General features: G+C 45.4%; 1 protein-coding gene across 3 annotated transcripts in view; it reads left to right on the forward strand.

Moving 5' to 3' along the window:
- Positions 1–14,152, forward strand: part of TNIP1 (TNFAIP3 interacting protein 1) — a 167,037-nt gene that overhangs the window by 136,939 nt on the left and 15,946 nt on the right. For all 3 annotated transcript variants that reach the window (XM_068278378.1, XM_068278376.1, XM_068278377.1), the window contains exons 12-14: positions 864–992; positions 2,079–2,207; positions 13,656–13,781. In XM_068278378.1, the coding sequence (XP_068134479.1) occupies positions 864–992; positions 2,079–2,207; positions 13,656–13,781 (384 nt within the window). The remainder of the gene's footprint in view (positions 1–863; positions 993–2,078; positions 2,208–13,655; positions 13,782–14,152) is intronic.

Here is a 14,152-nt window from a genome sequence, read left to right on the forward strand (position 1 = left end):
GCGTTCCTGAGAAGTATTGCAGCCATTACTAAACTATGTTAAAGAACAAGCGACACCCATGCTAACCTAGACATAAAAACACATATATAAATAGATAAATACTACTTCTACTTACATAACAGATGTATTGTGCTATCCACGTAATGATTCCTGTGAATTTTATAAAGGAAAAGCAGAAAATCCTATTCTAGGCAGTGGCCATTTTGCCAAGCTAATGCTGACATCATATCCTCCCTGACTCTTGTTTTCCCCCCCTCCCTTCTCTTGCTCATTGTGTATTCATTAGCTGCCCTCCTCCCAGAGTCTTTTTTTATTTACACATCCAATCACTGAGCCACCTCAGCCTTGCTTGTAAACAAGTGATCAGCTAGGCAGGGAAATTAATGGAAGAGGAGGAATATATTATAGATAAAAAGAACTCCCAGCATTCAAAAGAACTCCCAGCATTCAACTTTTTGGCACTGTATGCGATAACTCCAAACCATAACAGCAGAAAAAAGTTTTGAATGCAGGGTTAGCATCTTTATCACTTAATACACTCAGACCAGTTGCTGTTGAAATTTGATTTTTATGGTGACAATACCGCTTTAAGTAACATAGTAACGTCCGCTAGTGAAGTATCGCAGTCATGATACTTTACAGGACCTACCGCATTTAAAGTTACACGCGTAACTAAGGAAGGCATGCTCCTTCCCTCTACTTCACATTAAGGACTAAGATAACATACAAAAATAATTTATTCAAAAACACTGAACAACACGTTTCGTGGCCATCCACACGCTTCCTCAGGTAGATAAAACTGTGAAGAGCGATTTGACTCGGGAGTGCCAATATAGAAGCTTTTGTGTCTTTTTTGTTTGCAGGCCCAAATCCAGAAGCTGGAGTCCGACATACGAGATTTAAAACAGAAGAGCAAGTTTCTGCACGACCAACTGACCTCCACCAGCAAGCAGCGCGAGTACCAGGAGCGCGAGATCAGCCGACTTAATAAAGTAAGCTCGCCACAGACGTCATATCGCTTCCTGACATACACACTATGTATATAACAATCACCCATGTGATCAGGTCATCACACCCAAACGGTTTGCTAGCCAATTCTTCTGGACTAGCAGATATATTATTATTTAGTGATGACGGTTTTCCATAAAATTGGGCGTTTGGTCTTTGCATATTTATCTTGCACTTCAAAAGGAAGCTCTGCATCAAAAAGGCTGTTCAGCATCCAGACGTTGTAAAAATACGCAATGGGACATCGATGAGAGCGGCATTCTGTGTGACGTGACGTCGGCGATTCCTGTTTTTTTGTGCCAGCAGCCTCTGGTCCTTAAAGGGCCTGAAGTGGTTCACTTATATTCAGTGAAGTTCCTCCTCTCCTTATTTGTGTATGTTTTCTCACGAGTTGTCTCTCTTAATAGTTGAGGTGATAAATAAAGGTATGGTAGAGGAGGTGGTTAGTGAGAGGCTAATAATTTAGGCTTGCTGGCAAATTTCACTCAAATGGTGTACAGCTTAAAACTTGGCCAATCAAATGTACTTCCTGTCAGTTATCAAATGTACTTCCTGTCAGTTCTCAAATGTACTTCCTGTCAGTTCTCAAGTGCACTTCCTGTCAGTTCTCAAGTGCACTTCCTGTCAGTTCTCAAATGCTCTTCCTGTCAGTTCTCAAATGCTCTTCCTGTCAGTTCTCAAATGCTCTTCCTGTCAGTTCTCAAATGCTCTTCCGGTCAGTTCTCAAATGCTCTTCCGGTCAGTTCTCAAATGCTCTTCCGGTCAGTTCTCAAATGCTCTTCCGGTCAGTTCTCAAATGCTCTTAAATGCTCTTCCGGTCAGTTCTCAAATGCTCTTCCTGGCAGTTCTCAAATGCTCTTCCTGGCAGTTCTCAAATGCTCTTCCTGGCAGTTCTCAAATGCACTTCCTGGCAGTTCACAAATGCACTTCCTGTCAGTTCTGATTGGCCCAATTCTACTCTTCATAGAATCCAGTTGGCCTGGAATTTATAAGCAAGCCTAAGTATCTCATTGCCCATATTTAGCCGGGAGTGTAGCCAGATTCTCTAACTTGTTGTGTAATGTTTGCAGGCCCTGGAGGAAGCACTGCAGCTCCAGGGATCGGGACCTCGCTCTCCTTCGTTCACCACCTCCATGGAGGACACCAGCTTCCTGCAACACCAAGAACTCCTCACTCAGATAGACCTCCTCAAACAGCAGGTATGTGTGTGCCACGTTCGATCAGGAGAGATCGGCTTCGGTTACCAGAATCACTAAATCACCGGTGACAAACGTCTTGAGAGCTTCAAATATAAGCAATAAAAGAACACCACCACACCCCCTTCCCATCAAGAGGCCATGGACCCTTATTCAATTCACATTTTCTCCTGTCAAAATAACTTTTCAGCACTCTGTATTTAAAGAAGTACCAAAAAGTAGGTATAAAAGTACTGACAACATTATGTATTTTCTCGCTTGCCGGTGGCTTAAAGAGACTCTGAAGCCTTAAAAAATATCTATTTTTACTTACAATTCCTATAGAGTAGTATGGCGCTAGCTGCCCCGCCGCAATCCCCCCCCGCCCCCCCCCCCCCCAAATCCCCGGGGCAAAATCCGGGGATCGCGTCTTGTTAGAGGCAGAGCTTTCCACTGTAGCTCTGCCTTATGCGTGTTAATCTACACGCAAATCTCTGCCTCTCCTCCGCCCCTTTTTGTGAAGGAAGACTGAGAGGGGTGGGGAGAGGCGGTGATTAGCGTTGATTGACACAGCAGAGGCAGAGCTAAAGCAGAAAGCATTGCTTCTAACAGGAAGCGATCCCCGGATTTTGTCCTGGGTATTTGGGGGGGAGGGGAAAAAACATCATTCAGCCGCGGGATTGCGGTGTTTCAGCTAGCGCCATACTACTCTATAGGAATTGTAAGTAAAAATAGATATTTTTTTAAAGCTTCAGATTCTCTTTAAAGAGAACCCGAGGTGGGTTTGAGAATGCTATTAGGACACAGAGGCTGGTTCTGCATACAATGACCAGCCTCTGTTACTATGCTGTGCCTCCCCCCAGGCCCCCCTACATTCTGCTGTCCCCCAGAAAAAAACGCAGTGCTAAAGACATGCAGCGTGTCACTAGCTGACTGTTTACCTTAATGCTGCCAGCCACCGCCGCTCCCCGGCCTCCTCTATAGCGCCGCTCCCCCACCGGCATCCCTTCCCTCCAATTAGCTTATGGAGGCGGGGAGGGAAGGGACACAGGCGGGGATCGGTGATATAGAGGAGGCGGGGGAGCTGCAGAGACTGGCAGCATTAAGGTAAACAGCCAGCTAGCGACACGCTGCATGTCAGTAGCACGGCTGGTTTTTTTCTGGGGGACAGCAGAGCGCAGGGGGGGGGGGGAGGGGGGCACAGTACAGACACAGAGGCTGGTGATAGTATGCAGAACCAGCCTCTGTGTCCTAATAGAATTCTTCAAACCCAACTCGGGTTCTCTTCGAAAGACATTTTATTTAAAATGTGAAAATATCACCTAGTGGAAAACTTAGATGAAAAAGTGAACTGAACTTTGGCCCATATGCAGGTAACCTTTTCTCCTGAGTTTTCTCCTTTCTGATGCTCACAACTTGACAATAAAATGCCTTTTAAGCCACCAGCAAACTAGAAAATACTCAAAATAATGTTGACAGTACTTTATAATCTACTTATTGCACTTTTTTTTTTTTTGTTGCAATGTGCTGAAAAATAATTTTAAAATGTGTCTCATTGGAGAAAACTCAGGAGAAAAAGTTCATTGCAGATGGGCCATCATGTCTTAAAGTGGTTCAGAGATAAACGTTTACTCATTGTATAATTGTGTTCCTTTCATATAGTTTATAGGGCATTCCTCAAGCCAAATAAGTTTTTGTTTTTCCCTATACGCTAAACAAGCCACGCCCACAGGTTTTCAGAGAGCCAAGGCACTTTCAGACAGTAGCAAGGGCTCATGGGAGCTCAGTCTGGGCAGGAGGAGTGGGAGGTATTACTAGCCAGAGATTTCAGAGGCAGAGGGGAGGAGAGGGGATTACCGGTAGGTTTTTTTTTTACTCAAGATGCAGATAAGCCTGCCTCTGTGTAATGTTTACAAACAACATGGCTGCTGTCATTGTATCACAGGAAGAAATAATCATATTCTATTGAAGCTGTTTGCAGCCAGATTTGCCGTGTAAACTATCTAAACTTTAGATAAGATATATAGACAAGTTACTTGTTATAGTTAGTTTTTCATCTCGGATCCGCTTTAACCACTTGAGGACCGCAGTGTTAAACACCCCTTAAGACCACTGCAGCTTTAACCCTCCTGGCGGTCTATTAAACTTTGCCTAGGGCTCGCTACATGATAGCCGCTGTGCAGCGGCATCCCCCCGCCCGCTTCGATCGCCTTCGGCGATCTCCGATCAGGAAATCCCGTTCAAAGAATGACGGGATGACGTCAGCGACGTCGTGACGTCATTGGGAGTCCCGATCCACCCCTCACTGATTGGCCAGGCAGCGCACGGGGTCTGGGGGGGGTGGGGGGGCGGCGGATAGCGGCGATCGAGCGCGGGGCGGCGATCGGTGTGCTCACGCAGCTAGCAAAGTGCTAGCTGCGTGCAGCAAAAAAAAATTTATGCAAATCGGCCCAGCAGGGCCTGAGAAAAACTACGTTCGGGGTTACCGCCAGGAAGGTTAAGGCCAAGCTGCGGGGCCGCACAACACAGCATACAAGTGATTTCTCCCCACCAACAGCTCTGTTGGTGGGGTCTGATTGCCCCAGTATGTTTATTTATTTTTTGACAAATTTTTATTTTATTTTTATAAAAAGTATATTTTTCTTTAATTTTCCCACCCTCCCTCCCCCGCCCATCCTATCACTGCCGATCGCTCCTGTGTTCCACAGGGGGACAGCCGTGTCACATAGCTGTCCCCAGTGAAGATCGCAGAGCTTGTTCAATGTTTATAGGTGGCGGTTTTGCCGTCTAACAGTCTCCGAGCGGCGATCCCCTGCAGTAGCCAGCCCCAGGACTTGACGCCAATTGGCGTTAGGCGGTCCTGGGGCTGCCGCTGCGGTCACGCCCATTTCACTCTGCAAGAAACATGCATCTTATTTGTATGTGTTTTACATTCTAAGATTTTTGCGACGGTGGTCCTTTAAATGAGATAATTTAAAATGTTTCCTTTACCCATTAGCAGCTTCAATAGAGTTTTATCGCTTGAGATATGTGAACTGTTTTTTTTTTTTTTTTACCTCGGTTGGCAGAACCCATTGTGCTGTAAATTCTTGGAATGCTTTGATCTCTCTCTACTAGTAGAACATATAGAAACTGAAAGCAGAAGTCCTCTGTTATTGTCTCACACTGCCCCCTAGTGACAAATGGCCATAAATACACATTACAGCTGCACTAATTAGAAACATGGGAATGCAACAAAGAAGAAATAAAAAAAAAATGTACTGAAATAAATTGGCCTGGAGTACTTGCAAGTCTCTAAATAGGCTGCTGAAGGGTTAATTGGTTAATTAAATGACCTTGTCCTTAAATGACTATGTCCTTTATTTTACGGATGACACGCATGCTCTGTTTTGTTATTGTCTGTGAGGTCAGGGGAAAATGAAATAATATCTATTGTCAGGGCAATAAATGATCTATTTTTCAAATATGAGGATTTATGAAATGTCCTGACGCAGTGTGTCACGGTGATTGATTTCCTGGCAGACCGATCAGCACATCTGTTGCTCTTGTAGGTCCGCTCATCTTTCAGTGTCTATGTATCCAGACCTCTGAGATCTGCTGTCTGGCCGAAGGGGGGTCGCTGGCGGTTCTGACCAATGATCACATCTGCTGCTCCCGCAGGTCCACTCATCTTTCAGTGTCTATGTATCCAGACCGCTGTCCGGCCGGGGAGGGGTCACTGGTGGTGCTGTCTGATGAGCCTGACTGATGTGCGTACTCCCAGTTCTGGAATTGTCGGATCTGTAGCTGCTTCATTTTTTGTGTCCAAACGAACCATTTTCACATTTACTGAGAACTTGATATGTTCCTTTTCTCTGGAAGAGGAATGAATGAGTTTGTTTACAAGTTAATGCCAGGCTAAGGCCAAGCTTTTCTGTTTTGTTTAAAAGCAGAGCTTTAACCCAAGAGTCAATTTCATTCCTAATCAGTAGCTGATACCCCCTTTTCCATGAGAAATCTTTACCTTTTCACATATAGATCATCAGGAACTGCTTTGTGGCTAATATTGTGGTGAAACCCCTCCCACAGTGTGATGTCATGACTATGGTCCTGACAGTTTCCTGTCTGTGAGCCTTGTTGCATCGTGGGAAATAACAGCTGTTTCAAACTGCCAAGAAAGCAGTATCTCCCTCTGTGCATATAAATGTTTACATCTGTATTTTGACCAGTGGTCAGATGTTTGTAAAAATAAGACCAGTTCTTGTGGTATTTCTGAAGAACGCTTAACTGTTGTTGTGTTCTGCCTTTTCGTGGGACCACCCCCTATAGGGATCCGAGGATATATATCGCTTTGGAGATTGCTGGATAATAGCAAGTGCTGCAAAATTGCTCCCAGTGGATCCCAGGTCTACAGTCTTCCACAAAATGAGCTGGACATGTTACTCTTCTTTAGAGCCGGGACAAGATCCTCCCGCACCCAAGGCTGAGACACCAAAGTGCGCCCCTCCATCCCTCCCCCCCCCCCCCCCCCTGCCGTCCCACACTGATTGCTATTAGACTAAGAGGCTCCTCCCCATCCCTCCCACCCCAGCCGTCACACACTGATTGCTATTACACTAAGAGGCCCCTCCCCCATCCCTCCCACCCCAGCCGTCACACACTGATTGCTAATACACTAAGAGGCCCCTCCATCCCTCCCACCCCAGCCATCACACACTGATTGCTATTACACTAAGAGGCCCCTCCTCCATCCCTCCCACCCCAGCCATCACACACTGATTGCTATTACACTAAGAGGCCCCTCCCCCATCCCTCCCACCCCAGCCGTCACACACTGATTGCTATTAGACTAAGAGGCTCCTCCCCATCCCTCCCACCCCAGCTGTCACACACTGATTGCTATTACACTAAGAGGCCCCTCCATCCCTCCCACCCCAGCCATCACACACTGATTGCTATTACACTAAGAGGCCCCTCCTCCATCCCTCCCACCCCAGCCATCACACACTGATTGCTATTACACTAAGAGGCCCCTCCCCCATCCCTCCCACCCCAGCCGTCACACACTGATTGCTATTAGACTAAGAGGCTCCTCCCCATCCCTCCCACCCCAGCTGTCACACACTGATTGCTATTACACTAAGAGGCCCCTCCTCCATCCCTCCCACCCCAGCCGTCACACACTGATTGCTATTAGACTAAGAGGCCCCTCCCCCATCCCTCCCACCCCAGCCGTCACACACTGATTGCTATTAGACTAAGAGGCCCCTCCCCCATCCCTCCCACCCCAGCCGTCACACACTGATTGCTATTAGACTAAGAGGCGCCCTCCCTCCATCCCTCCCACCCCAGCTGTCACACACTGATTGCTATTACACTAAGAGGCCCCTCCCCATCCCTCCCACCCCAGCTGTCACACACTGATTGCTATTACACTAAGAGGCCCCTCCTCCATCCCTCCCACCCCAGCCGTCACACACTGATTGCTATTACACTAAGAGGCCCCTCCTCCATCCCTCCCACCCCAGCCGTCACACACTGATTGCTATTACACTAAGAGGCCCCTCCCCATCCCTCCCACCCCAGCCGTCACACACTGATTGCTATTAGACTAAGAGGCGCCCCAGGGCCTCCAACACCTTAATCTCTAGTTATCTGGCTTGCAGTCACTGCCATGTATCCCCTTTTCTTATTCCTCTCTGCATCAAACACAATAGGGGAATGATAGCTGAGTGAGTTGTGCGCCCCCTTCTACACTGCGCCCTGAGGCTGGAGCCTCTCTCGCCTCTGCCTCAGCCCGGCCCTGCGCCCCCTCCTACACTGCACCGTGAGGCTGGAGCCTCTCTTGCCTCTGCCTCCACCCCGCCCTTTTCCACCCCCTCCTACACTGCGCCCTGAGGCTGGAGCCTATCTCGCCTCTGCCTTGGCCCCGCCCTGCTCCACCCCCTCCTACACTGTGCCCTGAGGCTGGAGCCTCTCTCGCCGCTGCTTCGGCTCTGCCTTGCTCCCCCTCCTATACTGCGCCCTGAGGCTGGAACCTCTCTCACCTCTGCCCTGGCTCCGCCCTGCGCCCCCTCCTACACTGCACCCTGAGGCTGGAGCCTCTCACCTCGGCCCCGCCCTGCGCCCCCCTACTACACTGGGAGCCTCTCTCGCCTCTGCCTCGGCTCTGCCCTGTGCCCTTCCTATACTGCACCCTGAGGCTGGAGCCTCTCTCGCCTCTGCCTCGGCTCCGCCCTGCGCCCCTTCCTATACTGTGCCCTAAGACTGGAGCCTCTCTCGCCTCTGCCTTGCCCCCGCCCTGCGCCCCCTCCTACACTGCGCCCTGAGGCTGGAGCCTTTCTCGCCTCTGCCTCGGCCCGGCCCTGCCCCCTCCTACACTGCACCCTGAGGCTGGAGCCTCTCTGCCCCGCCCTGCGCCCCCTCCTACATTGTGCCCTGAGGCTGGAGCCTCTCTCACCTCTTCCTCGATCCGACTCTTCTCCTCTTAGCCCAGAGACTATTTACCACCCTACACTTCCTCCACTATAATGACCCTCCTAGTAAGTGATTTCCTCCCATCAGGGTCACCTTGTACAAACGGGGAGGATTTATTATGGGATATAACTTGTGCTGTGTTAACAATGACATAATCTATGACCTTTATAACACAAAGGATTAGCGTTTAATGAGAATTCCAGTTGTAGAGTTACTAGTAAATCATCTTATCCAGCTCATTAGTAACGTACTGTACTTTGGTGTAAAGGCAATGTACACTTCCAGGTACACAAACCTTGCTCAGTGCCGCCCAATCACGAGCTGGCATGGTGTTACCCTGTTATTGCCGTTAGGTAGAGCAGTGTTTGAATGCTTTTAGTCATTATTTTAGTATTTAGCCCTTATAAAATCCTGGGCTTACTAAGTACCCTTGGTCTAGGTAAAAGTATCTCAAAATAAGAGGAACTTAAACCAAGGATTGAACTTTATTCCAATCAGTAGCTGATGCCCCCTTTCCCACAAGAAATATTTCCATTTTCTCAAATAGATCTGTATTACTGATATAGTGGTGAAATCCCTCCCACAGTGCGATGCCATGACCATGGTCCTGACAGTTTCCTGTCTGTAAACCTTGTTGTATTGTGGGAAATAACAGAATTTTTTTCCAACTGCCAAGCAAGCAGTATCTCCCTCTGTGCATAGAACTCTCAGTAACCAAACATTCCATACAGATCCCCTGCCAGGACTAAAGATGTCACCACCAGTGATAAATGTCAGAATGTAAATCAGGGAGAGGAAAGATTTTACAATGGGAAAACACTGACTAAATCATTTATATAAGAATACTGTAAAAAATAAGCAATTTTATTCTATTGCTTCCACTACAGTTCTTCTTAAAGTACCTGTTGACAAATATACATTTGTGAACGTTACTATGTATTTTTTTTAATAATTTAAACCACATACTTGGATTCGTTTATATACAGTTCATAATTTTCTAGAACATATTTTTTATACGCCATTACATTTATGAAGGTTATGTGCCCCCCTGAATGTATGTTTTCTTTTAAACAATACCAGTTGCCTGACAATCCTGCTGCTCTCTTTGTCTGCAATAATGTCTGAATCACACATGAAACAAGCATATGGCTAATCAAGTCACACTTCAGTTAGAGAACCTGACCTGCATGCTTGTTAAGGGGCTGTGACTAAAAGCGCTAGAGGCAGAGGATCAGTAGGACAGCCAGGAAACTGGTATTTTTTAAAAGGGAATAAATATGTCAGCCTACATATTAATTTCACTTCAGTTGTCTTTTAAAGGGGACCTGAACTCTTGCACAGGACAGAAGGGAAACCTAGAGAAATGCACCCTGTATGTATTTAGCGAGTTTAGCCTGTCTAACTCCCCCCTCATCAATGACTAATCACAACTGTAATTTGATCTCTCAGCCGTGTCAGCTCAGGAATCTCATCTGCCTCTGCAGAGCTGCTAATTTGTAAACACAGGCAGGATGTTAACCCTATGTCTGCTTCCATGAAAGCAGGAAGTAGACACACTGCAGATAGATTGTAGGATTTGTATCAGCTGTAACAAATAAATGTTTTTCTATAAAGGTTATTATGCTGTTGCTTATCTTTTAGAGCAGAGCGGAAGTTCTGAGTTCAGGTCCCCTTTAAGTCTGTTTCCAGGTGTGGTTTATGCATTGCCACCCTGAGCTGGTGTCTGCTGTATGGTACACATCCTGACAGCAGCGCTGTGCTGCCCCCCACTGACTGGTTCCATAGATTGTACTGGAGCCGGTCACGCTGGCCCAGCACAGAGCTGCTGTCAGGGGGCGTGCCATGTGTCTTACTGCTGCAGCAAACAATCCTCCTCTTTAAAGAGAATCCGAGGTATTTTAATATTCCGACACAGAGGCACATTCTGCATGCAATGCAAAGCGTCTGTGTCCTTACAGTGTCCCCCCAGTCTTCGCCCGTGCTCTGCTGTCCCCCATTTAAAAAAAAAAAACTCCAGGCTAGCGACACGCAGATTGTCACTAGCCTGTTATTTACCTTTCCTTTTAATAATGAATATCGTAAAAAATTTAAGCAATTTTATTAATTACATCATTGTCGCTACAGTTCCTCTTTAAGGTTGTTTAAAGGATACCTGAAGTGACATGTGACATGATGAGATAGACGTGGGTATGTACAGTGCCGAGCACACTAATAACTAGGCTGTGTTCCTTTTTTTCCTTTCTCTGTCTGAAAGAGTTAAAAATCAGGTATGTAAGTTGCTGACTCAGTCCTGACTCAGACAGGAAGTGACTACAGTGTGACCCTCACTGATAAGAAATTCCCCTTTTTACCTCTTTCTTGCTCTCAGAAGCCATTTTCTGCTAGGAAAGTGTTTTATAGTTGAAATTTCTTATCAGTGAGGGTCACACTGTAGTCACTTCCTGTCTGAGTCAGGACTGAGTCAGCCACTTACATACCTGATATTTAACTCTTTCAGGCAGAAAAAGAAAAAAAGGAACACAGTCTAGTTATTTGTGTGCTAGGCACTGTACATACACATGTCTATCTCATCATGTCACATGTCACTTCAGGTATCCTTTAACCTATTTTAGTTCCTGGACGTAGAAACTACGTCCAGGAACCATGCACGCTCCCGCGGCCGATCGCATGCATGCTCCCGGCCCGCGGTTCGTTAGCCAGGCAATCAGTGAATCGGGCTATGGTGCCCGATCACTGATTCCTCTCCCCCGCTGAAAAAGCGACAGCTTCTCTCGGAAGCTGTGCTTTTTCTGGCTGTAGCGTCCCCCATGCATCTCTCTAAGTGTATGTTACGCTTAGAGTGACGTCATGTAAACAAACTCATGGCCGCCATTTTGTGGCCAAAAAGTAAAACTACAACTAAAAGTGAAAAAATAAAACTCAACACACATTTACATTATAAAACTGCTCTTTACCTCCCACCCTCCCAAAAATACCCAAATAAAATGTTTACTATAAAAAAAAAAAACATTACAATAAAAAAAAAAACACATGTAAATATTTACCTAAGGGTCTAAACTTTTTAAATATCAATGTAAAGATGAAATATTTCTATTTTTTTTTTTTATTTTAAACTTGTAAATTAATGATAGATGCAAAACGGAAAAAATGCACCTTTATTTCCAAATAAAATATTGTCGCCATACATTGTGATAGGGACATAATTTTAACGGTGTAATAACAGGGACATATGGGCAAATACAATACACTCACGTATTGTATTTAATTATGGAGGCATGTGTTATTTTAAAACTATAATGGCTGAAAACTGAGAAATAATGAATTTTTCCGTTTTTTTTCTTATTCTTCCTGTTAAAATGCATTTACAGTAAAGTGGCTCTTAGCAAAATGTACCCCCCAAAGAAAGCCTAATTGGTGGCGGAAAAAACAAGATATAGATCAGTTCATTGTGATAAGTAGTGATAAAGTTATAGGCTAATGAATGGGAGGTAAACATTTCTCAAATGAAAACGACGGAACGTGAATGGGTTAAAGAGGTTAAAGGGATCTCCTTCTCCCCAAACTCTAAAAATCTCCCCTACACATCTGCACAATACACAATGCAGAGGATGATGGAAGAAACAGATGCAGGTATTACTGGGAAAGAATATTGTCATTTATCCTAAAGTAAAAGTTAAGGTATTTGGTAATGTGATATTTTTTTAGATAACCCAGAGAATCTGTGAATTGAATCCTCCTGTGTGTGATGTGTAATGTGTTCCTTACACGGAATGAGTTCCTTTATTCAGCTTCACAGTGCAAATGTTTTATTATCCTTATTAATTTCTGTGGCGCTGTACAAACTAAGGAAAAAAATGGTGTACAAAATAATACAGACAATGGTATACACCAATATACAAAATACAGAAACTGTACAAAATACAGAATTGGTGACATTAAAGTGGTCGGAAAGCCAGCATTTCCTCATAGCTTGAAAGCTACTATCCCAGAATTCTTTTTTTAGCAGAACATCACTGAAATGGTTAAACAAAGCACTTTGTCCTGCTATTCAGCTTCAAATCCGCATCCAGACTTGAGATAACAGTATCTTTGTTTACATTCCAATGTTGTTACAATGTGTGTAACAAATGAAAAGGACCTCTCTGTGAAGCTCTCTGTGCTTCAAGTACACAAACGCTCAGAACAGCTAATAAGAAGATGTTAATATATAATAAAATAATAAATAAAATGCAATGGCAGGTTTCAAGGCAAGATAAACTACACTGCCTCCTAAACCTAGAGGCAGTGTGGTTTAGGATATCTACTTGGTGCTTAGGTCCGGGTGGAACATTCAGACTTTGGTTGTACAGCATACCTTAGATATGACTAGCAGGCTGTTTACATCTGCACTGTCACTGTCCGCCGCTCCCCGCCTCCTCTATAGCGCCGCTCCCGGTGTGCGTCCCTTCCCTCCCCGCCTCTGTAAGCTGATTGGAGGGAAGGGACACAGGCGGGAAGCGGCGGAGAGTGACAGTCTACATGTAAACAGCCTGCTAGCGACACGCTGCGTGTTGCTAGCACAGCGGTTCGATTTATGGGAGACAGCAGAGGTCGGGGGAGGCCTGGGGGGGAACAGTATAGTAACAGAGGCTGGTGATTATATGCAGAACCAGCCTCTGTGTGCTAATAGGATTCTTAAAACCCACCTCGGGATCTCTTTAAATTTAGTAACAAAAATGTTTACGTCTTATTTGTTAAATTTCCTTGCTGCTAATTAGTACTACTGTAATGTGTCATTATGGTCACTTGTCACTAGGGGGCAGTGTTAGACAATAACAGAGGTCTTCTGCTTTCAGTTTCTATATCCTCTGCTAGCAGAGAGCCATCAATGCATCCCAAGAATTTACAGCACCATTCTTCCTGCTAAAGATAAAAGCAGTGCTCTTATCTCAAACAAGATAATTCCTTTGAGGCTGATTATGAGTTAATAGCGCATTATATTATCGAAATCCTCTCGTTCTCCCTTTCTCTGACCAGGTGGCAATTTTTGAAGAAGACTTTAAAAGGGAGCGCAGTGACCGAGAACGTATGAATGAGGAGAAGGAGGAGCTAAAGAAACAGCTGGAGCAGCTTCAGACGCAGCTGTTGCAGGCCAACTCCCAGGTGATATAGAATACCGTATCTTCTAAACTGAAAAATCTGAAGAGAGCCATGCTGATGTTTAGAAAATAGCCTTGTTTTCTGGCTGTAACGGTGTCTACACACTATCAATTTATTCTGTCGATATATGGCCAATTTGATTGCTCAGATCGATTTGGCCATAAATCAATGCAGCAGGCAGCTTAATTGATTGACTGATTGATTTGCAGACCCAATCAGTCCTGACGAAAATGTAGATTAATCGGCGGCGGGTCGAGGGCAGCAGGTTGATGGCCCATAATGCTATACTGGATCCAATAGGGTAATGCTGCGGGGCTATAGATTTTTAACAGATTTCACTCTGAAATCTTTAGAAAATCTGTACAGCGGGTTAG

The sequence above is a fragment of the Hyperolius riggenbachi genome, chromosome 3 (genome assembly GCF_040937935.1).
Source record: "Hyperolius riggenbachi isolate aHypRig1 chromosome 3, aHypRig1.pri, whole genome shotgun sequence".
NCBI lineage: Eukaryota > Metazoa > Chordata > Amphibia > Anura > Hyperoliidae > Hyperolius > Hyperolius riggenbachi.